We start from the raw sequence: 27182 nt of genomic DNA, 5'->3' as shown, positions 1-27182 counted from the left end.
CATACATCCTTGTATGATGATAATATACGAACATCCCCTGACTCGTCATTGACATCTGGCTGCTTAAGAGACATTAAATTAATATGTAGTACAAAATAGTAATTTGACGAAACCGATGATGGACAGGAAAACACAATACAGTCTGAAACCATAATTTGTATTATACATGAATTACAGTACAAGTGTTTATTTCAGCTTTAAATGGAACAAAGGGTCCCCTAAAACAGTGATGTTCCTGTAGCTAACATATTTTTATTCAGCACAAAGACAAATACATTTGAGCACGTTCCTCCCTGTCCAGTTTTTAAGGGAACTCTTTGGAAACAAGCAAAAAAGTTATCAATTAGAATAGTATGCAGGAGACACAGGAGAGGGGGAAGGTCCAGGCATCCTTTCCCACAACAGACAGTAAGAAATATCAGCTATGTTGTATCAGGTGTAATGAACATTGAAGGTTTTAGATCAGAGGAGCCTCTTAAAGAAGTTACAGGTCTGTGAGAGCCAGAAATCTAGCTTGTTTGTAGGTGACCAAATACTTATTTTCCACCATAATTTGCAAATAAATTCATTAAAAATCCTACAATGTGATTTTCTGGATTTTTTTTCTCATTTTGTCTGTCATAGTTGAAGTGTACCTACGATGAAAATTACAGGCCTCTCATCTTTTTAAGTGGGAGAACTTGCACAATTGGTGGCTGACTAAATACTTTGTTGCCCCACTGTATATGTTTCACAGGGGTGATGTGTACTTGCCCTTTAGAAAGTGTTTGACAACTGATTTGTGTGATGACTGTTTACTAGCTGAATGTCTTTCATAAATGGAGTTTAAACAAAGAAAGTGTGTGGGGGAGAGCCTTATTGAAATGAAAACAGTCAGGGAACATATCATAGCCAGACTTGTTGAGCTATGCTCAATGTTAATTAGCCTAATGACTGTACTCTGAGGTATTTGCTTATAAATGAACCTGTGTCTCTCCGACACAGAATAGAAATGAGAGAGGCGTGGTGACTGGTCCAATCCATTGACCATAACCATTCATGGCTGAGTTCAATTCAACCAATGGAACTGCAGGGCTGGTAAACTGCAGGGGGCTAGAAGCAAATTCATGCTGTCATTCAGTTATGGTACAGTATGAGTCACTAGGTTTGTAGTTGGTAATGATTTAGAACATTTATCATCAAATAAATTGCCTATTTTTAGAATTATTCTGATTTCAACAACTGTTGTGAATCTTATGACAATTGTTCTTCACTTTCAAACACAGCCAGGAAAGACACCATTCCCTCTAATCATGGTACTTTGGTGGAGGGAGAGGGGATATTTAAGTTAATTTACCGTATTCTAACTAATGTCGATAGGAAGTTGATTCCTGGCTGATAAAAACTCTAGACTTAAAACAGAAGCCCAAAATATGTTGTTTATTTTTATGGGACCAACATAAAATGTCACAAGACTATATAAATCTTCAGCAGTGAGAAAGGAGGTTATGGAAATGCAGCAGTCAAGGACTAACCGACAATGACATAATAAATGAAAGCATTACATAACACTTCAAACTTGGTCCCAATGGCATGAGCGCCACAGAAGCTTATAGCCAGTTCCATTACTATTGTTACTCGCGTTTTGCTTGTGCTTAAAGGTACATTGACATAAGTCTTTCATTTGATTTCCAAAATGTTTTAAAAAATACATCTACAAATTAAATTGTGGTATATGAACATTGATCATTTATCAGCAATAAAGATACATTCTGACTGAAATTAGGCACATTCTACTCAAAAGCTAAATCATACATCATGTCATATGGGAGATGTTAACATATAATTTGTCAAAAAATAATTGCCATCCTAGGAATACTAGAAGACACAATGTACACAGACAATCAAGAAATTGCATACAGAAAGCAATAGATTCATAGCAGAGGTGGAGACCAACGTGAATATGTAACAATGTGTAAGGACTGGCACCCCCCTTCTCCTGCTATTTTCAGGGGAAAAAGTATCTAAACAGAGTGTATTTTGATGCATGGTCATATGATCATCTACATAGTTGCCTACCTTGTTCCTAAAGTGTGTACTGTGTATAAAAGGCTACACAGAAAATTACAAAAAAAACACTGTTACATCGAGTAATAGTCCCTTAAGATACACACTATTCTCCTAACAATACATCTGTACTTCTACAGGTAGACAAAGGCTGATGTGAGGAGACTGACAAAACTGGAAAGAATTGTGCCGATGGTTTGCTATATTCTATGGTGTAATATATTAATTCTGTATGAAAATAAAACAAGAATATCCATGAAGAATTCTGAAATGTAATTTCCATACAGAGTAAATATGTTCCTATTCCTGAGTTTGGTCAACTTCTTCAGAGAGCAGATGGAATCTCTTTTAGACGGACCATATCACCAGTTATGTCAAAAACAAAAACAAAGAAAAACAAACAAACATTACAACATCATGAAGAACGATCTATCATAGAAGAGGCTGAAATAAAATCAAACTGGACAAATTCTGAGTAAAAGAAGTTCAAAGAAACAATGCTGGATAATAAAAATGTATTACAGTGAAGTAAAGAATAAATAATCTCCTTTGGCATGCCCCGATTACTGGTCAATGATGCATAACAAATTAACAGTCCAAAAACTCCATAAACCCATCAGACAGAGAAACACCCCATAGAGTAAACTATACTCCCACTTAACCAATATAATGACAGAAACCAGTTACAGAGATGCATACAGGTATACTACTAGCATGGGGAAGAGATATTATTAATGAGACTGCAGCACTGTAGTTTCCTTTCAACTCAAGTTTGAAGTTTTAATGTCACATGCACAAGTACAGTGACATGCCTTTCTTTCGAACTCAAAACCCAACAATGCAATAACAATGTAATACTAGAATAAAAATGTTGAAGAAATATGAAGAACAACTGGTGGATGACTTGAGTCTACTCAATAACTACAAAAATAATCTCAGGTGGGTTATCTCCTTGTACAATATGTTAATTGAAAATAAGAATGGGGTATGTCAATTGTCAAGTAGTGCATTGAAAAAATGTATTCAACTAAATACTGCTCGTTAAGATTGAGACTACCTGTCAGTTGATTCATTTTGTGCAAATCTTAAGTTTTAGGGATGGATGGCGGGGTTATAGTTCACTGGCAAAGACTCAAAGCTAAATGTTTGAACTGATTTACTGTACTTATCAATGTGTGCCTCATGTTGAAGACAGAACAGCTAAAACATATCAGAATCTCAGCTAAATATGAACATCTTAGAGCTAGCAACATTGAGTCTAAATTGGAAAAAATATGTAAATCTGTTCAACGTAACCAAAGTGACAATAGTGTTCTAGAAAGTCTATGGCTGAGACAACTCCATAGCCACGACTCCATAAACCATTTAAAAACACCCTGCAGGGACAAGCCTGACCCTACTGAGCGAACATAAAGTAATTTTATCTCAGCTCCCTCCAAGCTTTCAGACCCCCACTGCACCCCTAACAATGAGCTGGGTAGTGTCATCATCTGAGGGGTGGGAGTCCATCCCCTCTTCCTCGGTATCAGAGTCTGACTCCCCCTGAGGGGAGTAGTAGCCCTCGTACTCCAGGATGGGCGAGTTGCTGTGCCCAGGGGAGCCTAGGCACTGGGCGGTGGTTACCGTGGTGACAGTGGCAGAGTAGGCCCCTGGGTTGCCAGAAGGGGAGCCTGGGTTGGAGGGGCGGAGCAGAGGGGTGCGCTCGGTGTCAGCTTCACCCTCTGCCCCCTCTTCATCTGCACGAGATGCCCCATCATCCTCAGACTCGGACTCAGAATACTCTGGATTAGGTCGGGTTACGCGTTGTTTACACACAGGGCAAGTTTTCTTAGTCCCTGTAAGCCAGGGGTCCACACACTTGCTGTGGTACGCTGAAGAGATGACAGAAATAAAACAGTTACCATATGGCCTTGGACCTGTGAGAACAACTTCTGAGTGAGACAGGGCCAAATGTGATCACTTGCAATTACCGTGTGAGCAAGGCAAAACTCGCAGTCTGTCACCCTCTTCATACTCATCCAGACAAATAGCACAAACATCATATTCATCACCTAGAATACAAATAAGATTGACATGTGACAGGTGGAAATACAATGCATTGTAATGCTACGTGTAATGTAATAATAACAGGAGCAGACAATCAGATTACCCTTCTTGTTAATTAGGTTTCTCAACATTCCAGAGAAGAAATACTGTACTGCTGTTTCACAAAGTGTTTTGCAATGTCTTTGACTAGTTACACGGGTGACAGATTCTCATTTGAATGTGTGGAGGGACTCTCTCATTACCTTTGGTGAACTTGTGAATGGGGATCTTCTTCAGCTGTTCCTTAGTCAGCCTATATTTCCTCATCCTTTTCCTGTACTGCACACAGCGCACAATCTAAACCAAGATGAGACACAGACCACACCAAAATCTAAGGGTTGAGAGTCAGTGCTTTTAATATGCGAATACAATTATTGCATTCCATTGATTTAGGATGTATGAAATGAATATTTAACTATTCAATTGTGAAATCAACTCCCCATTCATAGCAAAATGAGTCTGTTTCCTAAAGGCACTTACCAGGATGACAACCATCACAAGGATGATCATGCCCACTATTCCAGTGAAGGGGATGAGATAGTATGAAAGTGGGAAGGCAAACTCCGGCTTGAGGATCACATAGGCCCTGCATACCAAATACAGCACCATCCACATTAGTATGGGGGCATTGTTCAGAAAAGCGACCACCTCCGGATCACAAATCTGTACGACTAAGAGGGACAGCAGTGCCAGACTCAACACCACCTCCAACATAGTGATGACGTCCACATAGGACCAGCCAATCGCACTTTATTCCTAGTTATATGTACATATCTACCTCAATTACCTCGTACCCTTGCACATCGATTTGGCACTGGTACTCCTTGTATAATGTCAAGTTATCGTTACTCATTATGTATCTATTACTTTTATTATTACGTGTTTTACTTTTCTATTATTTCTCTATTTTATTTTTCTCTGTATTGTTGGGACGGGCCGTAAGTAAGCATTTCACTGTCAGTCCACACCTGTTGTTTACGAAGCACGTGACAAATATACATTTGATATGAGACCCTCAACAGGGTTGACATGATGAGTGCAAAGATGTGAAGAATATGACTGAATCTCAGCGCAAATCTGATCAATAAAGTCCGGTCTTCACTATGGTGCAAGACCATGAATAAATATCCCAAAAATATTTGTTGAATGGTTACATTAGCAATCATAACCCCCCAACAGACAGTTAAGTCATACCTCCATCTAACATTGTCATGGAAATTGAGCTTGACAAAAATAAAAAACGTCACAATGGTACTCACCCATGTTCAGGAATGATGAAAGTCCTTAGAATTTGGGAGGCGTAGTAGCTGGTGAATACGGAGGGGATCTCAATCTCCTCTGCAATAGTTTCTACACACAAACAAACAAAAAGAGGAGCACTGCCACTCAGCATTACCAATGTATTTAATTATTAGGATGATACTGGTTAATAAAGACTACTTGAGATTTTGAGGAGAGAGGCAACCTGGTTAAGTAAACGTTGTACTAACTGAACTGATTCTGTAAGAAATGGATATAGGCAGCTTAGAGAAGGTGATGATTGTAGGATCCTCACCATTGCTGTAGTTCATGTTGAGTAGAGTCTCTGAGTACATGTTGTGAACAATGGCTGCACTGAATCCAGCTTGCTGTGCATGCAGCACCTGCGTTGAAAACAAAACCATAATTTACATTGTAACAATTGAAAACACTAGGCGCAGTGTGATTTTACACTGAATATGTTGCAATACATAATCTGTTGAATTCAAATGTAATTGCAACACCTTATATCCTAAGCAACCCAACAACATAGCTACACACACCAACCTTGATATCAAAATTGCAGTCATAGCGTCGGATGAGGACTATGTACTTAGTAGTGGTCGTGTTGGGATCACTAGATGTGGGCAGTGGTGGTGGAGGTTCTATCGGAGTGCAGCCGTTGAGTGGTCGTGACTCTACTAACACACCCTTGAAGAGAGAGAAAGGATGTTTCAGCTGATGTTTGCAATGGATCAAAGGACATGTTGCTCCTGTATTCACTATTCCATTACCCTTCTCTCACATTAGTGTTGCATGGTATACGGAAACTTCTGTACTTTTTCGATACTAGAAAATGAAAACGGTTCGGTACTACACCCCAACACGAGCACTCCGTTCTGCCACCTTAGGTCTCTTGGGCCTCCCACCCCTACGAGAGGGTAGCTCCCGCTCAGCCCAGTCCAAGCTCTTCTCTGTCCTGGCATCCCAATGGTGGAACCAGCTTCCCCCTAAAGCTAGAACAGCCCATCCCTTCCAAAAGAAATCTGAAACCCTATGTTAAACAATCTCACAGCACCCCCCTTCCCACCCTGACCCTCACAAAAAAACAAGGGGAAAAAAAGCCTTTTGTGAACTAACACTTCCACTTTAAATTGAGGAAAAATGTACTTACTATAACTGTGAGATGTGGTGGTCCCACCTAGCTATCTTAAGATGAATGTACCAAGTCGCTCTGGATAAGAGCATCTGCTAAATGACTCAAATGTAAATATACTAGAATTTGTATTTACTTTCGGTACTTCTGTGAAATGTGTCTCACGGATGAAGTCTGTTGAGCGAAGTGGCCGGGGCATATTATTTCATTATATTATTTCACATGGCGATGTGGGATGCTAAAAGGCTAGCGAGCTTGCAATGTTTAGCCAACTTGCTAGCAAGGGAAGAAAAGGAGACAAGAGACTCTTATTTTGCTTTCACAGCAAATGAGAAGACAACAAGAACACATATGTCACCCCCTTGTGAATGATGCTATTTGGGAGTATGGACTGATGAGATATCATGTAACAAAGGATGCATGACTCCACCCAGCGTACGCACAACTCTACGCATATTAAGAGTGTAGAAACCTTTATACGGTGCCTGCTCCTGCACTGGGAAGGCTGCATCATGTTAGCTCCCCACTCATACTGCACAGAAGTTAACACACTTGAATAATGCGACACGTTATGTAAAAACTGTTCATTACTGTTCGCAAAACAACATCCATAATGGCTAGAACACTTGACAATGCAAGAAGATACCAGTAGCTTCCAGCATTGTAAACTAACTTTCCTTGCTAGCTTACAGCTGAAGCGAATATCAATTATCTACCCTAGTACTTGGTGATAATATGCTGACCATAATGCAAAATATGCTCATTTAAAAGCTGATTGAATAAAGTTTGTGCCATTCACTTAAAATTGGTCTCTCCGAAAAATTATCTATTGCCTCAACGAAACTGTGTATGAATCACTGAGGTACAATAAAGAACTGGAGACTGACTCTAAAATGCCTGACCTGTTTTCAAGGTAATCCACTCATGTTTGTATACGCCGATTCATGGACCGGCTATATCCAGGTTACATTTGGTTTACATAGACCAACATCACATGCACACTAGCACGCAGGGTGCACAGGGAGACATTGGGATGAATATAAAACGTTAGGATCTGTGGCTGAGTGATTTGAATAATTCAATGGCTGTTTTGTAAACAAAGGTGTTGACTAAAGTGTCTTATTAGGAAATGTCTAATCTGACTTCTCTATTTGGCCATATATGAAAATTCTTTTTTTGGGGCGGGTGTCACTTAAACTGCAGTAAAATAAAATAAATCCCATATGGTTCCATGAAATAAGGCAAAAAAAGCCCAATAACTGAATGCATACACACACTGCTATTGAATATGCATTCACTTGTATAGGTATATGCAGTTTCACTTGGTAAAATGGTAAACAGAAAGAAAATATGAATAAGCAATAGGCCTAGGCTACTTCTCAATTTTCCAAAGACATTTACCATTCAAATAAATTAATACCATTATGTTATGTAGTATGATTAGTAAAAAAAACTAATTGATTGTATGACTGTATAATTTATTCATTAATGCATACAGTGCATGCGGGAAAGTATTCAGACCCTCTGATTTTTTCCACATTTTGTTACGTTACAGCCTAAAATTGATAAATTGTTTGTTCCCCCAAGCAATCTACATACAATACCCCATAACGACAAAGCAAAAACAGGTTTTTATACATTTTCGAAAAAGTATTGCAAACATGTACTGAAATATCACATTTGCATACAGTTGAAGTCAGAAGTTTACATATGAGACATTAAAACCCGTATTTCAACCACTCCACAAATAACTTGTTAAACAAACTATAGTTTTGGCAAGTCGGTAGGGACATCTACTTTGAAATGACAAGTACTTTTTCCAACAATTGTTACAGACATATTATTTCACTGTAAAACAATTCCAGTGGGTCAGAGGATTAACTACACTACGTTTACTGTGCCTTTAATAAACAGCTTGGAAAATTCCAGAAAATAATGTCATGGCTTTAGAAGCTTCTGATAGACTGAAATTATGTCAATTAGCCTATTGGAGGTGTACCTGAAGATGTATTTCAAGGCCTACCTTCAAACTCAGTGCCTCTTTGCTTGACATCATGGGAAAATCAAAAGAAATCAGACAAGACCCCAGAAAGACCCCCACAAGTCTGGTTCATCATTGGGAACAATTTCCAAATGCCTGAAGGTACCAGATTCATCTGTACAAACAATAGTACGCAAGTATAAACACCATGGGACCACGCAGCCGCCATACCGCTCAGGAAGGAGACGTGTTCTGTCTCCTAGAGATTAATGTATTTTGCTGCGAAAAGTGCAAATCAATCACAGAATAACAGCAAAGGACCTTGTGAAGATGCTGGAGGAAACAGGTACAAAAGTATCTACAGTTGAAGTCAGAAGTTTACGTACACTTTAGCCAAATACATTTAAACTCAGTTTTTCACAATTCCTGACATTTAATTCTAATAAAAATCCCCTGTCTTAGGTCAGTTAGGATCACCACTTTATTTTAAGAATGTGAAATGTCAGAATAATAGTAGAGAGTGATTTATTTCAGCTTTTATTGCTTTCATCACATTCCCAGTGGGTCAGAAGTTTACATACACTCAATTAGTATTTGGTAGCATTGCCTTTAAATTCTTTAACTTGGGTAAAACATTTCAGGTAGCCTTCCACAAGCGTAAAACAAGTCCTATATCGACACAACCTGAAAGGCCACAAGCAAGGAAGAAGCCACTGCTCCAAAACCGCTATAAAAAAGCCAGACTACAGTTTGCAACTGCACATGGTGACAAAAGATCATACTTTTTGGAGAAATGTCCTCTGGTCTGATGAAACAAAAATAGAACTGTTTGGCAATAATGACCATTGTTATGTTTGGAGAAAAAAAGGGGACGCTTGCAAGCCGAAGAACACCATCCAAACAATGAAGCACAGGGGTGGCAGCATCATGTTGTGGGGGTGCTTTGCTGGAGGAGGGACTGGTGCCCTTCTCAAAATAGATGGCGTCATGAGGAATGACAATTATGTGGATATATTGAAGCAACATCTCAAGACATCAGTCAGGAAGTTAAAGCTTGGTCGCAAATGGGTCTTCCAAATGGACAATGACCACAAGCATATTTCCAAAGTTGTGGCAAAATGGATTAAGGACAAAGTCAAGGTATTGGGAGTGGCCATCACAAAGCCCTGACCCCAATCCTATAGAACATTTGTGGGAGCAAGGAGGCCTACAAACCTGACTCAGTTACACCAGCTCTGTCAGGAGGAATGGGCCAAAATTCACCCAAGTTATTGTGGGAAGCTTGTGGAAGGCTACCTGAAACGTTTGACCCATGTTAAACAATTGAAAAGGGCAATGCTACCAAATACTAATTGAGTGTATGTAAACTTCTGACCCACTGGGAATGTAAATCACTCTACTATTATTCGGACATATCACATTCTTAAAATAAAGTGGTGATCCAAACTGACAAGACTAAATGTCAGGAATTGTGAAAAAATTAGTTTAAATTTATTTGGCTAAGGTGTATGTAAACTTCCGACATCAACTGTAAGTATTCTGACCCTTTACTCGGTAGTTTGTCGAAACACCTTTGGCAGTGATTACAGCCGAGTCTTCCTGGTTATGACGCTACAAGCTTGATACACCTATACGTGGACTTTCTCCCACTCTTTTCTGCAGATCCTCTGTAGCTCTGTCAGGTTGGATGGGGAGCGTCCAACCTGACAGGTCCGGGCTCTGGTTGGGTCCCTCAAGGATATTCAGGGACTTGTCCTGAAGCCACTACTGCATTGTCTTGGCTGTGTGCTTAGGGTCGTTGTCCTGTTGGAAGGTGAACCGTTGCCCCAGTCTGAGGTCCCTTTTTTATTGAACCTTTATTTAAGGAGCAGCATCCGTCTGGCCACTCTACCATTAAGGCCTGCTTGGTGGAGTGCTGCAGAGATGGTTGTCCTTCTGGAAGGTTCTCCCATCTCCATAGAGGAACTCTGTCAGAGTGACCATTGGGTTGTTGGTTACCTGACCAAGCCCCCCCCCCCCCACTGAGGCCACTGTGTTCTTGGGGACCAAGAATGCTGCAGAAATGTTTTGGTACCCTTCCCCAGATCTGTGTCTTGACATAATCCTGTCTCGGAGCTCTACGGAAAATTCCTTCAACCTCATGGCTTGGTTTTTGCGAGGACATGCAGGGTCAACTGTGGGACCTTATATAGACAAGTGTGTGCCTTTCCAAATCATGTCCAATCAATTAAATCTACCACAGGTGGACTACAATTCAAGTTGAAGAAACATCTCAAGGATGATCAATAAAAACAGGATGCACCTAAGCTCAATTTTGAGTTTCATAGCAAAGGGTCTGAACACTTATGTAAATAAGGTACTTCTGTTTTAATTTTTTTTATACATTTACAAAAAAAAACATTGGGAAGAGCTGCTGGCAAATGCAGTAAAGTGCTGTTTGAATTCATGCTTACGAGCCTGCTGTTGCCTACCACCGCTCAGTCATTCTGCTCTACCAAATCATAGACTTAATTATAATACAATAACACACAGAAATACTAGCCTTAGGTCATTAATATGGTCAAATCCGGAAACTATCATTTAGAAAACAAAACGTTTATTCTTTCAGTGAAATACAGAACCGTTACGTATTTTATCTAACGGGTGGCATCCTTAAGTCTAAATATTGCTGTTACATTGCACAATCTTCAATGTTATGTCATAAAATTCTGGCAAATTAGTTCACAACGAGCCAGGCGGCCCAAACTGTTGCATATACCCTGACTCTGTGTGCAATGAACGCAAGAGAAGTGACAATTTCCCTAGTTTAATATTGCCTGCTAACATGAATTTATTTTAACTAAATATGCAGGTTTAAAAATATACTTCTGTGTATTGATTTTAAGAAAAGCATTGATGTTTATGGTTAGGTAGATTCGTGCAACAATTGTGCTTTTTCACAAATGTGCTTTTGTTAAATCATCCCCCGTTTGGCGAAGTTGGCTGTCTTTGTTAGGAAGAAATAGTCTTCACACAGTTCGCAAAGAGCCAGGCGGCCCAAACTGCTGCATATACCATGACTCTGTTGCACAGAAAGCAAGAGAAGTGACACAATTTCCCTAGTTAGAAGAAATTCATGTTAGCAGGCAATATTAACTAAATATGCAGGTTTAAAAATATATACTTGTGTATTGATTTTAAGAAAGGCGTTGATGTTTATGGTTAGGTACACATTGGTGCAACGATGGTGCTATTTTTGCGAATGCGCTTGCTAAATCACCAGTTTGGCGAAGTAGGCTGTGATTCAATGATTAACAGGCACCGCATCGATTATATGCAATGCAGGACAAGCTAGATAAATTAGTAATATCATCAAGCATGTGTAGTTAACTAGTGATTATGTTAAGATTGATTGTTTTTTACAAGATACATTTAATGCTAGCTAGCGCCTTACCTTGGCTCCTTGCTGCACTCGCATAACAGGTGGTCAGCCTGCCACGCAGTCTCCTCGTGGAGTGCAATGTAATCGGCCACGATCGGTGTCCAAAAATGCTGATTACCGATTATGAAAACTTTAAAATCGTCCCCAATTAATCGGCCATTCCGGTTAATTCGTCGACCTCTAGTCTGAATACTTTACGAACACGCTGTCTCTGAAAAGGTTGACCCAAAAATGTAAAGTGTAATGATATTGAACTCTAAAGATGCCTAACGATTGAATAGAGCAGTAGCTGAGTTTCTGTCTGGATCAAGTGCCATTCTGTTACTTTGGCTAATATGCCTTCTTTTTTCCATGGTATCATTTTGGTATTGAGTATTTTGATATTAAACCTTGCTCACTACTCACCATAAGTCCTTCTTTGGGTAGTGATGATCCAAAAAAGGCAGGCAGGTCCTCAAACAACATGTTGGTCATATTGCTGTAATGCTACCAGACAGAGACACAAGTGTTCAAATCAATGCCAGTACACTGAGATCACGTGTAAATCCACAAGAAACTTGATCACACAGTTCAACAATCATCATGAGGACTCACAGCATAGATGTACGCGTGTGCAGGTAAGGGAGCCAGTGTACAGCACAGCGCCAGAGTGAGAACGCCCAGTCGGGCACCCATGCACCACAGACCCAACATCCTGCCTCACTGTCTGTCTGGAGAATGGGATGCTTGGGGCCAGGAAGCTGGGAAGTTCAGCCTGGGGAGTGGAAGAGGCTAATTTCATACATCGATTCATCAATTGCATAATAACAAATGATTCCAATACCAGACCAAATAAACAAGGGTGGAATTGCGGCCTGCATTTCAGCGTGTTCCTGCATTTGCAGGAACCTCTCTTTATACTTCTATTGGTACATTGTTAAACTAGCAGAGGCAGTACAGTACGTGGCGTTAATGCAAAATAATGTTGGATGTCAGTCGCCGATAAAGCCCATAGAAGGGCCGGGGCGACAATGGTATCTAGCTAGCCATAAACCGGCAGACAGTGTCATTCATCCCCGCCTGTCGGGCACTGTTTTCCCGCAGTTAACGTGTGTTAAAGTGTGCCAGCTAGTCCGGTACACAGCTGGCGAGCACGACACCGTGTGCTAGCAAGCATACACACCGTGTAGCCCCAACCTATCGCGCTAGCGGGAGCGACCGGTAGACAGTAAACCCCCTGACTGTACACAACGGGCGATAGCTAACGGTGTCGCGAACTAGCCATCACCCCATGGCGGGGAAAGCCCACAATACAGGAACGCCCAGAATTGCGGGATGCAGTTGCAAGCTGTTGAAATAAACGAACACACTTTCACGGTATAATAGTTCTACGATCAATGGTGGCTGTAAATACAACACAAATAGCTATTTAGCGTTCCCATCTAGCAAATAGCGAAAACACGTTAAAAATTGTAATCAATGGGGGGGAAAACATTCGGTCTGGTGGACAAAACTATTATGTTCGGTAAAAACTCAGCTAGCTAAAGTTAGTTAGTTTACTTGGCCTGATAAGTTCACGTTAGCTCGCTAGCCGGGTGCGCGAAGACAACAACAAACAAGAATTTGATTTACCACGGATTGATAGCTGCGCTTACATTAGCTAGCTGTAATCTTAGCCAATATATTTTAACGTTAGCTAGCTAGCGATCTTAAAACTACGGTACTTTATGTCAGGTTCATCATCACTGACTGTCCGATCAACGGATCAGAACAATATCAATAATCGGAAGTAAAACATATCTAATTAGCTATCTAGGGAGAAGTGGTGTGATAATTGATTTATAAAATAAAGGGGTATGATCCTTCTTGTACCAGTCCAGTGCCTTGTTGTTTTGTCCTCTCCTTCCCGGTTCCAGAGGCTAGATTTAGCGAACTAATTTAACTAGTTAAAAGCTTCGAATTTTTAGAAGACTCAAGTAGCTAACGGTGTATGCCACAGCTAGCAAACTAACGTATAATTGCAAAGATAGCTAGATACGTTATAATAGTGTATAACTATATTGTTTGGTGCCTAAAGCCACTCTTATGAAAATACTATGCTAAAGACTTATGTATTTCCTGTATAATAATATCCTGCCGCTAGGTGAACGGTCACAGATAGAAAAATAAGCCAGAAGTTTCCCCGCATGTATAAATCTGAAGCATCCGGTTGGCGTTTACGCTTCCCACCAAATATGGTGATGAGAGGAAGTCTATTGATGGACTTTGGCCAACATTCTGCAATTTGTTTAACATCGATGAAACGTTTGATCTCAATACCGTTTTCTGTTCCCAGAACTAGAATATGTTACGAACAGACTTTACCCTTTGCCAAATTAATTGCGTTGTTCAGAAGGAGTGCAAGGGCCAATTGAGTTATTACGTACGCACAATTGACAGTAGGCGTTCTCTAACGGAAATATGCAACGACATGCTAGAACGCGCCAATAGGATTTCTCTACATCGTGCTTGGCTCTTGCTTGTTCCCATTCGAAACGCCAGTTGGTGGTCTATCTTGGTTTAGTTATACAAATCTTTGGAATGGTAATCTGTTCTTCTTCTTCTGTGTTTTTTAAAGGTGCATTAAGAAATCGTTCCGCCATTTCCTGGTTGCTAAAATTTCAGACAAAACAAGCAGGTATTAAACCGGTGTGAAATATATTTTTTAATTATATACATATGAGATGAGTAATGTAGGATATGTAAACATATAAAGACTTGCTTTCAATGAACATGACAGATCTATAACTTATTTCTATGTGAATTTGGTAGGGTCAACCAAGCAGTTACATATTGCAGCTTTAAATGGAGGTTGGCAACCTAAATGTGAATTACTGCCACCAACTGGAGATGAATGTAAATATATTTCACTTTGTGATACAAAAGGGAAAGAAATGACCCTGCCAACTCATCCATCACTTATAAAATAAAAACCCACCACCCCATTCCACTACTTTCTGAATCTACCCCAGGCCAACAGCCTAGGAGGATGGGATACCACCATTCAACACTCCTTGTAATCCTCTGCAGTAAAATCTGAAGTGCTTCCCTGCAGCTTCCCCTACAACACCTATTGTCTGATTTGCATTCCATTTCTGCGGTAGAGTTGATAACCATGGCAATGAATGCTAAAAAGCCAACCTGACTGAAAAGCCAATGACTGAAGCACATTTAATTTGTGAAACTATTACTCTGTACTGGCAAAGGACTACTATTCACCGGGAGCATTTGTAGAATCCCTCATCCTTGACCCATCTTCCTCTACTCTCTTCATAGCCCAATCAGTTGTGAGTCTACTCTCCACAGATTATAGAAAGTAGCAGGCCAGTCTGACTGCATGTTTACTTCTGATATGACCCTGAAACATGACAGGTCGGAGCCAACCGTAATAGATCTTTCTCTCTAAGCATCCGTAACCTATACCGAGTCATACACCCAGACGCACCAAAACAAAAAGCGATTTTTTGTTACCATTTTCTGTAAACTGCATTGAAAATGTCATTTGAATAATGGCATAAAAGCCTTGTTATTTGAATATATATTCCATTCACTCACACGTTTGGATCAGTTGTGGGTGTACTCTCAACAGATTATCGAAAGGCATAGTAGCAGGCCAGTCTGGCTTTATTTTTTACTTCTGATACTGATGCGCTGTCTGTTGCCAATCATCATTCTCCATAGTTGTCCTATGTGCCACATAGGCCTATGCACCCAGCAGGCAGTTATTCAGGAAAGTTTAACACGTGTTCTGCTTTCTTTCCGATCCTAGCGGCTATTCCTCGGCCTAAAACCTAGCACTTCAATAAAGCCTAAATATTTGTCATTTCACTTTTAAAATATATTACATTTTATGTGTGGCATAAACACAACTAGTCACAATGTTTTAATATGATTAGGCTATTTCAGAAATCACTTCCTGGGCTTGACATTGGACATTGAAATCATGTGTGCAACACTCTCTGGTATCTTTGGCAAATTGTCTTTCAACATTCAAACTGAGAAAACAGGTGACAGTGCTAGTCACAGGCTCCTTGACCTCCTAGCTGCTGCAGTCAATTTTGTACCATTGGGCTTGTTCCACATGCAGCCAATACAGCACTGATACAAGAGTCACAATCTATGTCCCAGAAGGGACAAACCAAAAAATCTCACAATTTCAATGAGTTGATGGAGAGCAATAGAATCATGGACCCTAGCACTTCGAACTCCCTGTGGAGCTGTCCTAGTCGTAGTTCACAAATGGGTGATTTTGACCACAGAGGCCTCCCTACAGGGATGCGGAGTTGGTCTTGAACCAGTCAGGGGTCCATGGTGTATGGTCAGCACCATGGAAAATGGTTCACATCAACATACTGAAGCTCGATTCGGAAGTGCCATCGCTATTCTGTTTGCATCACAAGACTCAACCCATTGTCTTATGTGGTTCTCCATAAAGGGTCCAGCAGGCCCGCTCAGGGTCACACAGATGGCCAAAGGGGATGCTGTATGCGTTTACAGGAAGTGGTGTGTCGACCATGCAGAATCGCCATCTTCCTGCCCAATTTCTGTCATTTTGACTTTCCTCCAGGAGCTTATAGCTGTAGGGATGTTCCCATCTACATTGAAAGTTGAACCCACAAAGGCTGATGCTCCAGATACTCAACTATTCTAAAGAAAGACCGTTTTATTGCTTCTTTAATCAGGACAACAGTTTTCAGCTGTGCTAACATAATTGCAAAAGGGTTTTCTAATGATCAATTAGCCTTTTAAAATGATAAACTTGGATTGGCTAATGTGCCATTGGAACACAGGAGGTATGGTTGCTGATAATGGGCCTCTATACGCCATGTAGATATTCTATAAAAAATCAGCAGTTTCCAGCTACAATTGTCATTTACAACATTAACAATGTCTACAAATGTATTTCTGATTAATTTGATGTTATTTTAATGGACAAAAAATGTGCTATTCTTTCAAAAACAAGGACATTTGTAAGTGACCCTAAACATTGCGACGGTAGTGTACACTTTTGGTAAACTTGATGAAAGATGATTCATGTCTCTTTTGGTTTTGTTGGTCATACTTGCTGTAGTCTGATATTTTGGGCCAGACTATGAACTATGTTTAGGGTACTTCATGTTCATGCATTGCCAAAATCAGGGGGTAGGCAGAAAACTTTCCAGAAGTGAACATGGGTAGTGCAGTAGTAGCTAGCTAGCTAGAACATCCAAGAAGGAACATTTATAACTCCCTTGGGGTACGGAAATGTTCAGCCTTTGTAGTTAATGTTTAACTACAATATACATTTGTTAAGCCATCCAATTTCAAGTTGATAGCAAGCAAGCCAAAGTTATTAGCGGGCTGACTTTCTATGGGCTGAACAATGCTAGCTAGAGTTAGATATGCTATCTAACGTTAGTTGCTACTTGCTAGCCACAAGATCGGAATGTTTAACAGGTTGCAGTTGTCTAATATGTCACTTGTTTTAGTGTAGAAGGGCTGTTATAACATGATTTATGCATCCTATTCATGATGGGTGGGGTCCAGTGGCAACTCCCTCTGTGCAGGGATCAATTATCCCAGGCATACAGGCAGGTTTGGCACCCTCAGTCAGAGATTTTGGGGTCTGTGGTTCTTGGCATCTGAGAGGTCCAATCTCGGGAATAGAGGTTTACCTCCGAATGTGATTTCTACTATTCGTCCACAATGACACTGTATAAGTGGCAGGCATTGGAGCTGACATACAGCAGCAAGGGGCAAGTGTTACCTATTGATGTACACGCCCACCCCACCAGGGTCTGGCAGCGTCTTGGGTGTTTTTTTAAGGGTTGACTGTAGGAGATATTTGAGATGCGGCGAGTTGGGCATCACCACACACTTTTGTGAGGTTTTATCACTTTGATGTCACTGCTCCCAGTGTGCTCACAGCTGGGACAGGGGAAAGTGACTAGTCACCATGACTTGTGCGCAATACCCACACTGTCTTATCTTGCGGGGTCAGGTCTGGGTGGTCTGCGATGCTCTGTTTCATTTTAGTATCTGGTGCGTGATTCTTTTTACCCATAGTATGTTGTACCAAAGTTGACTGAAAGGGAACATAACACATAACGTTATGACTTTAACTACTGTTACTTGAAGGAGGGAAACAAGGTACAAAACATGTTTGGCACCACACTGCCCGTTCCTGTGCTTGGTGAAGAGAGGTATTGAATTGAAGGAATTAATCTGAGCCTCACGCTTATCACTTATGGAAGGTGGAGCTTCCAGCAAGGTGTGGATTTCATTGGGTTTTTTTAGATTTTCAATCCTTCAACTAAAGTCGCGGGAGTGCAACTCCCCATAGTATGTTGTACCTCGTTTCCCTCCCTCGGGGAACAGTAGTTATAGTCATAACATTATGATTTCAGTCTTGGGGGTGTGGTTTGATGTGGCAGTTACCGATGTTTGTCTCCCATGAGACAACGTAGGATCAAAGCCAGTATCACTTACTCAAAATAGTAAGAATGAATCTAAAATCATTTAAGAAATATGTGTGATGGAAAATTTTATGTTTGTGCTTTTCTAATAACCAATTTCTTTGTTCTGTGTTTGTGCATTTCCGTGTTCAAGCAAGTGACTGTTTGAACTTGCCTGGGAGGAATCCTCACTATCGGTATCTACAATTTGGCAGTACGCCAAGAACCTTGTTTTCAGAACGAAAGGGATATATCAGTTTCAAGGTCTCAGCTTGGACAGAAGAAGCCTGGAGAGGTATTGGTCTGTCACATGCATGAACCAGTTTTGGTCACATGAATGATAATAAATGTTTATGATTAATTGATTATGAATGACAAATAAGCTAAATCATGCAAATGTAGCTTGTCTTTGTAAGCAATATATAAGAGATCTAGTGAGACTGCCCCAATGGAGCTCACTTCAGACCAGTACTTTATGCATCTAAATTTGACTGTGACCTCTCCAACTTACTGTTAATAAACAATGATTAATGACTTTGAGTGTCCCTGTGTAGAATTTCCACGACATATGTAATACATTTTTACGTTTTTGTTGAGGTTTTAGTAGCACATTTTAACATCTAGCTAAGGCATTTGGTGCAGTATTTCACAATAAAAAAATACGACAGTGTCTAATAATTGTTTATATTTGAAGTGTTTCTATTACCCATTTAGGCAAATTGTGCATTAATAAATTGGCGATAGCCTGTATGCCCTCCCTCTATATGTTTCAAGTCTCAGGTCGCCCGCGAAAGCCAGCATGGATAGAATGCAATAATTGACTAATATTTGCCATATTCAAATAGTTCTGATGTGCTATTGTAGCACATGGGGATGTGTGAAACTTACTCCTCAGCCTGAAGTGTCCCCACTTGCGCCAGTGAATAGCTAGCTTTTCACGTGGCACCGACTGGTAGGGGGGGGTCACGTTCTAGCAAGGCAGAGGTCCCGAGTTTGCGCCACGTATGGGCCATATCGGGATGAAGTGGTACTTGCTAAGCAAGCAGTGTGACATCCATAACACCAACGTATCACCACGGTCCGTGCCATTATGAAACTAGAGCTCTCCTGTAGATCTGAAATAATCGGATGGGGAAACTGCAGTCAACCAGAAAAGTAATGCAAATTAGGCATTCTTTAAAGTCAGGACAATCCTTGTCCTGCAAAGCAACAAAAATGTTTATAGTTGATAAATAGATTTAAATCTGACACGGTGGCTGGATTAACAAGAAGTAAAGCTTTCATTTGGTGTATTGCACTTGTGATTGTATGAAAGTAAAATATTTCTAATAATTTAATTTGAATTTGGCGCTCTGCCATTTCACCAGATGTTGTCAAATCAATCCCGTTAATGGGATTTGATCCCTAAGATTAAGATGTAGGCATTTCGAACAAAATTATTTTTTCATTTATTTATAATATTTTTTCAAATTCATAATACAGATCAACACTTTACATTGTTACATCATACAAAACAAAAAATGCAGGTATTAATAAGAAAATACTAAAACATACAAAAAATATCAATGAAATAATAAAAAAGAAACTATTTTAGTGCAATTGTAATCACTCTGAAAAAATCTTATTATAATGATTCAGGAAAATGTTATTCTTTTGTTAATCAAAAATATGTGTAATTGTGGTAAAGAATTTTGTAATTTTTGTTTGTGTATAAAGTATTTTGCAACAAGAATTTTTAAAAATCACAATCATTTCAATGGTCTTGTTATCTTTGCAATAGTAGCATACTATATCCTTCATGTCAAAAACATGGGTAGTGTTCATAATGGTAAATATGTATTTTGCAAGGTTTTCCCAAAATTCTGACACAAATTTACATTCAAAGAACAAGTGAGACATATTCCTTTTCACAGAAACCGCAGATATCATCAATAGCCACACATTTGGATAACATAGAATTACATGGATATTTCTTATGTAAAATTTTTATTTGGTATGCAATATTTGTAAGGCCTTAACTATGCATTTTTTCCAGACAATGTCAGGAATAAGAATTTTCCAGAAAAAAATTCCTCTCGGTGTAAGTTGGTTTTGTGAATGGAGAATTTGTCTTATATATTTATTACAACAAGATTTCTCAAGTAAGCCCACACCTTTCAAACTGAGTACTGGATAAGCTTTGTGATCATTACTAAAGCTAAGATGAGTTTTCATTAGTGTAGTTAGACCACTGGGAATGGCTTTGATCACAGAAATAAACTCTCTGAAAGGTATTGGAAACTCTTTCAATGTTATAAATTGTTATAAATTGTTCATATGTAAGACTATTACCCCTGTTGTCGAAAACATCAAGAGCAAAGTCAATATTCCTCTCATGCCAGCTGGGGTAGAACAATGACTTATTACTTACAGTTATGTCTGAATTATTCCACAAGTGCTTAATGTGGGGAGAAATTGTGCAGGAAACATATTTTCCAGGCCATTAAAGCTTGTTGGTGAAACCTAGCCAATTTAGCAGGTAATCTTTCAGGAATATAATTGTCATGTTCTGACCATCGTTCTTGTGTGTTTTCCTTGTTTTAGTGTTGGTCAGGACGTGAGCTGGGTGGGCATTCTATGTTGTGTGTCTGGTTTGTCTATTTCTATGTTTGGCCTGATATGGTTCTCAATCAGAGGCAGGTGTTAGTCATTGTCTCTGATTGGGAATCATATTTAGATAGCCTGTTTTGTGTTGGGTTTTGTGGGTGATTGTTCCTGTCTCTGTGTTTGCACCAGATAGGGCTGTTTTGGTTTTTCACATTTCTTGGTTTTGTTAGTCTATTCATGTATAGTTTCTTTATTAAAGAACCATGAACAATAACCACGCTGCGTTTTGGTCCGCCTCTCCTTCGACACAAGAAAACCGTTACAGAGTCACCCACCAACCAAGGACCAAGTGGCGTGGTAAACAGAGGCAGCAAAAACAGCAGCAGGAGAAGCAACAGGTGCAGCAGGAGCAGCAGTGGGAGAGGCTGCAATATTTGGAGAAATGGACTTGGGAGGAGATCCTTGATGGGAAAGGACCCTGGGCAGAGCCAGGGGAATATTGCCGCCCCAAAGCCGAGCTGGAGGCAGCGAAAGCAGAGAGGCGGGATTATGAGGCGCTGGCACGGCAGTGTGGCTGGAAGCCCGAGAGGCAGCCCGAAAAATGTCTTGGGGGGGCACAGGGAGAGTGTGGCAGAGTCAGGAGCCAGACCTGAGCCAACTCCCCCTGTTTACCGTAAGGAGCCATGGATGTTATCGGAGCTATCGGCGAAGCTGAGGGCTGAGTCTGAGAGGGTCGAGGAGTTATTGGACAGAATGGAGGAGAGTGAACGGATGGGAGATGAGGAGACACTCGAGGAAGTGTTAATAGAATTGGGGGAGTGTGAAGAAAGAGAGCAGTTGATTTGGCGTAGTATGCAAGGCATTCGCCCTGAGGTGCGTGTCCCCAGCCCGGTACCACCAGTGCCGGCACCCCGCACCAGGCTGTCTCTCTGTCCCATCAACACAGGTGCTCCCGCCTGTCCGGCGCTGCCAGAGCTTCCTCCCCTCAGTCCAGAGGCGCAAGAGCCCCTCAGTCCAGAGGCGCCAGAGCCCCTCAGTCCAGAGGCGCCAGAGCCCCTCAGTTTTGAGGCGCCAGAGCTCCTCAGTCCAGCGCTGCCAGAGCCTTCCTCTCCAGCGTTGCCGGAGCTTCTCGTCTGCCCAGCGCCATCAGAGCCGCCCGTCTGCCCGTCGCCGCCTGAGCCGCCAGTCTGCCCAGCACCGCCAGTGCCGCCAGTCTGCAAGGAGCCGCCAGTGCGGCCAGTCTGCAAGGGGCCGCCAGTGCCGCCAGGAGCCGCCAGTCAGCGAGGTGCCGCCCGTGCCGCCAGTCAGCCAGGATCCGCCAGTGCCGCCAGGATCCGCCAGAGCCGCCAGTCTGCCAGGATCCTTCAGATCCGCCAGTCAGCCAGGATCTGCCATTCAGCCAGGATCCGCCAGTCAGCCAGGATCTGCCAGAACTGCCAGTCAGCCAGGATCTGACAGAACTGCCAGTCAGCCAGGATCTGCCAGAGCCGTCAGTCAGCCAGGATCCGCCAGTCAGCCAGGATCTTCCAGATCCGCCATTCAGCCAGGATCCGCCATTCAGCCAGGATCCACCAGTCAGCCAGGATCTGCCAGAGCTGCCAGTTAGCCAGGATCTGCCGGAACCACCAGTCAGCCAGGATCTGCCAGAACCACCAGCCAGCCAGGATCTGCCAGAGCCATCAACCTGCCTGAGCTCCCCCTCAGTCCCGAGCTCCCCCTCAGTCCCGAGCTGCCCCTCAGTCCCGAGCTGCCCCTCAGTCCCGAGCTGCCCCTCAGTCCAGTGGGGCCCGTTGTTAGGGTTCCTAGGCCAAGGTTAGTGGCGAGGGTCGCCACTCTTGGGATGCTGAGGTGGATTAAGACAATTATGGAGTGGGGTCCACGTCCAGCGCCAGAGCCGCCACCGTGGACAGATGCCCACCCAGACCCTCCCCTATAGGTTTAGGTTGTGCGGTCGGAGTCCGCACCTTGGGGGGAGGGGTACTGTCACGTTCTGACCATTGTTCTTGTGTGTTTTACTTGTTTTAGTGTTGGTCAGGACGTGAGCTGGGTGGGCATTCTATGTTGTGTGTCTGGTTTGTCTATTTCTATGTTTGGCCTGATATGGTTCTCAATCAGAGGCAGGTGTTAGTCATTGTCTCTGATTGGGAACCATATTTAGGTAGCCTGTTTTGCGGGTGATTGTTCCTGTCTCTGTGTTTCACATTTCTTGGTTTTGTTAGTCTATTCATGTATAGTTTCTTTATTAAAGAACCATGAATAATAACCACGCTGCGATTTGGTCTCCTTCGACACAAGAAAACCGTTACAATAATTACATTTCAGTAAAAATTGAAGACCTCCCAACTTATTAAACACATTATTTGGAATGAAATACCATATTGAATCAGTATTGATCAAACATATTTTCAACCAGTTGATCTTGAAAGTGTTATTTAAGTCAACAAAATCCAACACTTCCAGACCGCCTTCTGCTCTTTTATTAGAAAGGACTGACTTTTTTAGTTTGTGAGACTTACTGTTCCAGATGAAGTCAAGAAAGGTCGTATTGATCTCTTTGCAAATAGAAGGATTTACAAATAAAGATAATGAGGGGTACACAAAATGAGACAGTCCCTCTGTCTTGGACAGAACTACTCTCCCAAGTATAGAAAGATCTCTTTGTAGCCAATTATTAAATATATTTTTGGTTTTCTTAATTTTAGGAGATAAATTCATATGTTGTCTGACTAAGTGGTTTTTTTGACAGGTGTATTCCTAAATATTTAACACAGTCCTTTACAGGAATATTTTCTGTTTCTTTATCATCAGAGTCAAATAAACATAAGATTTCACATTTAGAAACATTCAGCATTAATCCTGATGCAATAGAAAATGCAGTTATAGCATTAAGGGCATGGACGACCTGGTCTTTGTCTCTTAAGAAAAGAGTAGTATCATCAGCCAGTTGGGACATTTTTATTTCTTTGTTAAAAATCGTTAAGCCATACAAATTGACATTATTCAGAAAATCTAGAGATAGAAGTTCCATAACCAAAATGAATAAAAATGGCAAAATTGGGCATCCCTGTCGTACACTTCTGTTGATAATGAATATTTTGGAAGTATTAAGGTTTAGTAACAAAGAACTATTTATATCTTTGTAAAACATGCGAATGACTTTGATAACATTTTCCCCCGAATCCAAACAGTTTCAGAGACCTAAACAGAAATTAATGTTCAATTGTGTCAAAGGCTTTACAGAAGTCCAAAAATAAGACAACCGCATCTGAGTCAATTGCATCTGAATAATCTATAAGGTCCAAGACTAAACGAATGTTAGGGCTTATGTGACGGCCCTTCATAAATCCTGTTTGAGTCTCATTTATAATGGTATCTATTCCTTTCTTTAATCTTTTGGCATAAACCAGAGCAATCCATTTGTAATCAATATAATTGGTAAAGTAATTGGTCTCCAATTGTCAATGAGAGAAGGGTCTTTATCGGGCTTCGGAATCAATTAAATAAAGGCCCTGTTTCATAGTGAAGACCATTTCCCCACTTTTAATGCAATCTTGAAACATTAAAAATAGGGTCTTCTATAGTAACTCCCAAAACTGTCTCTAGAATTCAACTGATAGGCCTTCAGGGCCAGGTGATTTCCTTTTTTTCATTGAATTCGAGCCTCTCTAATTTCTTCAATTGCATTTAGAACTAAATGTGGAGCTTTATAGTTACGTGATGACATCACGTGCCCCGCGTAGGCATTCTTTCAAAATGATTCAGCAATTCCATAAACAGTTTCCATCATTATTTGTTGCAGTAAAGAATGTCAGACAAATCCATCCCTATCGAACAAATACCATTTTTTTCAAGTTATAGAGCATTTCTCATGTATCTGCCATTTCCATTACACATTGCAATTATTTTGCTTTTGTCGAATATACCTGGGTCAATGGATACCTGCCTATTGTCTGTGTTCTGTGGTAGGATTGGGTAGAGCACAATCTTCGCAGCTGTGTATCCTGTTTTAGTGATTTGTTGAAATTAAAACCCAACTCTCAAGTCATGAACTCACTTACAAAACTCAGTTATCCTTTATTATCCTATTTACACTTTGTTGTCAATTCTGACAAAATAAATGTTTATGACTAGTATCGATGCCACTGAGGCCGTTTTCTATCAGAGAAATTGTTTATTGCCTTCAGCTGCATGTTTTTTTATTTTCTTGTAGTGCTCCAAAGAGCAAAAGTCCAAAACTTTGCACTAAATAACTGAGTGACCAGACAGTGACCAGAGAGTGACCAGAGAATGACCAGAGAGTGACCAGAGAGTGAGCATAAACCTGGCCTGTGGGCTGGACGCAGCCACACTTCCCTTGAAACTCCTGTCCTTGAAATTCTAGGACAGGGGTTTTATCACGTTTGAAGGTAAGACCCAGGTGCAGATAATGTCGAAGTAACAAAAGTTTATTAATTCGAACATGGGCAGGCAAAGGTACAGGACAGCAGGCAGGCTCAGGTCAGGCAGAGGTCGGTAATCCAGAATAGTGGGCAAAGGTACCGGACGGCAGGCAGGCTCGGGAAGGGCAGGCAGAGGTTGGTAGTCCAGATTATAGGGCAATGATACAGTATGGTAGGCAGGCTCAGGGTCAGGGCAGGCAGAAAGGACAAAACCGGGAAAACTAGAAACCAGGAACATAGACAAGGCAGGCGCAAGGGGGAAACCACTGGTAGGTTTGAGGAACAAAATGAACAGGCAACAGACAAACAGAGAACACAGGTATAAATACACATGGGATAATTGGGAAGATGGGTGACACCTGGAGAGGGGTGGAGAAAAGCACAAAGACAGATGAAACAGATCAGGGTGAGACAGGTTCACAAACTTTTTTGGCCCACGACCCTATTTTGATATCTGAAAATTCACCGACCCCAGAAAATTTTGAATTGGGGTTATTGCAGTCAATTTCAAAACATTCAAACAGTATTTCTGATTGTATTCTAAACTCACCATCATATACTTTTAATGTGGGGCAATTACAGTCAATTTCAAATTAGTCTGACAATTTCTCTTATCTCACCATCACTAATAAGATGGGTGTCCTTGATGCATGTTGCTTCGGAGCTTCTCTAAATTAGGGGGTGTGGTCAACAGTGCACACCTCATCTCTCCTGTCACATCCAACCTGGATTGATTTGTTTTTAATGCAGGCGAGAGTACTGAATCAGTGCATTGAATAAATGCTCGGAGGGAGATGGCATAGTATTCCCTTTTAGTCAAGAACCAACATTCCTTTATAGTGACCAGTGAATGTGTTGTCTGCAGTATTCGGTCACATGACAACTTGATCAGCTGTTCAATTTAATTTACTCATCTATATAATTATTTTGTATTTCCCATGCATCCTTGCGTTCAGTTCGTTCAGTTTCCCAAATATGTATGTTACATAGGCAAGGAGACACCTTTTATTTTCATTACACAGAAAGTCAACATCCATTGCGAGTTTCTCTCTTAATTCAAAAAATATCTCCAACACTCCCCCTCGATAACCACCAAGCCTCAGTGTGAAATAGAACATTAACATGCTCAACATCCCATATCTCAACATACAGTAGTTTTGCGAACAGGCGTGTGCAATGTAGTTTACAATCGAAGTTACCTGCTGCGTATCTCTGAGTTCTGCGCTCAGCTTTTTTGCCGCCAGTTGCTCTCGGTGTATCCATTATAGGTCAGTGGGTGTATCATATAATGTGTCCATATGGCAGAGGGAGACATATTCATAACTAGAGTGCAGAGGGCTGCCCGCCGTTCCCATGATAGATTAAGCCCCATCTGTGCAAAAGCCCACCATTCTATCCCGTGGAATCTGTTTTTCGCTAATATAGCCACGCAGCACACCTGAACATCCCCTGTGCTGTTTCATGCTCGGGAATCGTGAGACAGAAAATGATGTCCTCGTGAATAACATCCCCCAACATGTAGCAAACAAAAGTCAATGCATCTCAGCCCTCACGGCTAACGTCCATTTTGGAGTTGTTCAGTCAGATTTTCTGACAAGGGTATTGATGTAAATTTCGGTGCCTCCCCACACATTGTTTCCACCATATCAATTGCGGCTGGTAACATCAAAGTCTCTGCAATAGTGTGCTGTCATAGCGTAGCGGACTTAGCCATTCATCATGGGAATGATTCAAGTTCAACGGTCAAGTGCTGCCTTTTCCCACGATTTAAGGTTTG

At 41.1% G+C, this 27182-nt stretch overlaps 1 protein-coding gene across 2 annotated transcripts; it reads right to left on the bottom strand.

Moving 5' to 3' along the window:
* Nucleotides 1-1404: 1404 nt before the first annotated feature.
* LOC124009747 (E3 ubiquitin-protein ligase RNF167-like) lies at nt 1405-14052 on the bottom strand. Of its 2 annotated transcripts, none has more exons than XM_046321894.1 (10): nt 13780-14052; nt 12523-12682; nt 12334-12414; nt 5938-6081; nt 5687-5774; nt 5391-5481; nt 4612-4717; nt 4335-4428; nt 4017-4097; nt 1405-3917 (listed from the first exon to the last, which is right to left on the bottom strand). In XM_046321894.1, exons 2-10 carry the CDS (start codon nt 12619-12621, stop codon nt 3490-3492), a joined length of 1212 nt encoding a protein of 403 aa, XP_046177850.1. In that variant the 5' UTR covers nt 12622-12682; nt 13780-14052; the 3' UTR covers nt 1405-3489. The 2 variants fall into 2 exon arrangements, with proteins under 2 accessions (XP_046177850.1, XP_046177858.1); XM_046321902.1 differs by lacking the exon at nt 13780-14052 and adding an exon at nt 13091-13748.
* Between the last annotated feature and the right edge of the window lie 13130 nt (nt 14053-27182).

Source organism: Oncorhynchus gorbuscha, linkage group LG02, assembly GCF_021184085.1.
Source record: "Oncorhynchus gorbuscha isolate QuinsamMale2020 ecotype Even-year linkage group LG02, OgorEven_v1.0, whole genome shotgun sequence".
NCBI classification, from domain to species: Eukaryota; Metazoa; Chordata; class Actinopteri; order Salmoniformes; family Salmonidae; genus Oncorhynchus; species Oncorhynchus gorbuscha.
The sequence above is the reverse complement of the archived record's forward strand: the minus strand, read 5'-3'. Positions and strand labels throughout refer to the sequence as shown.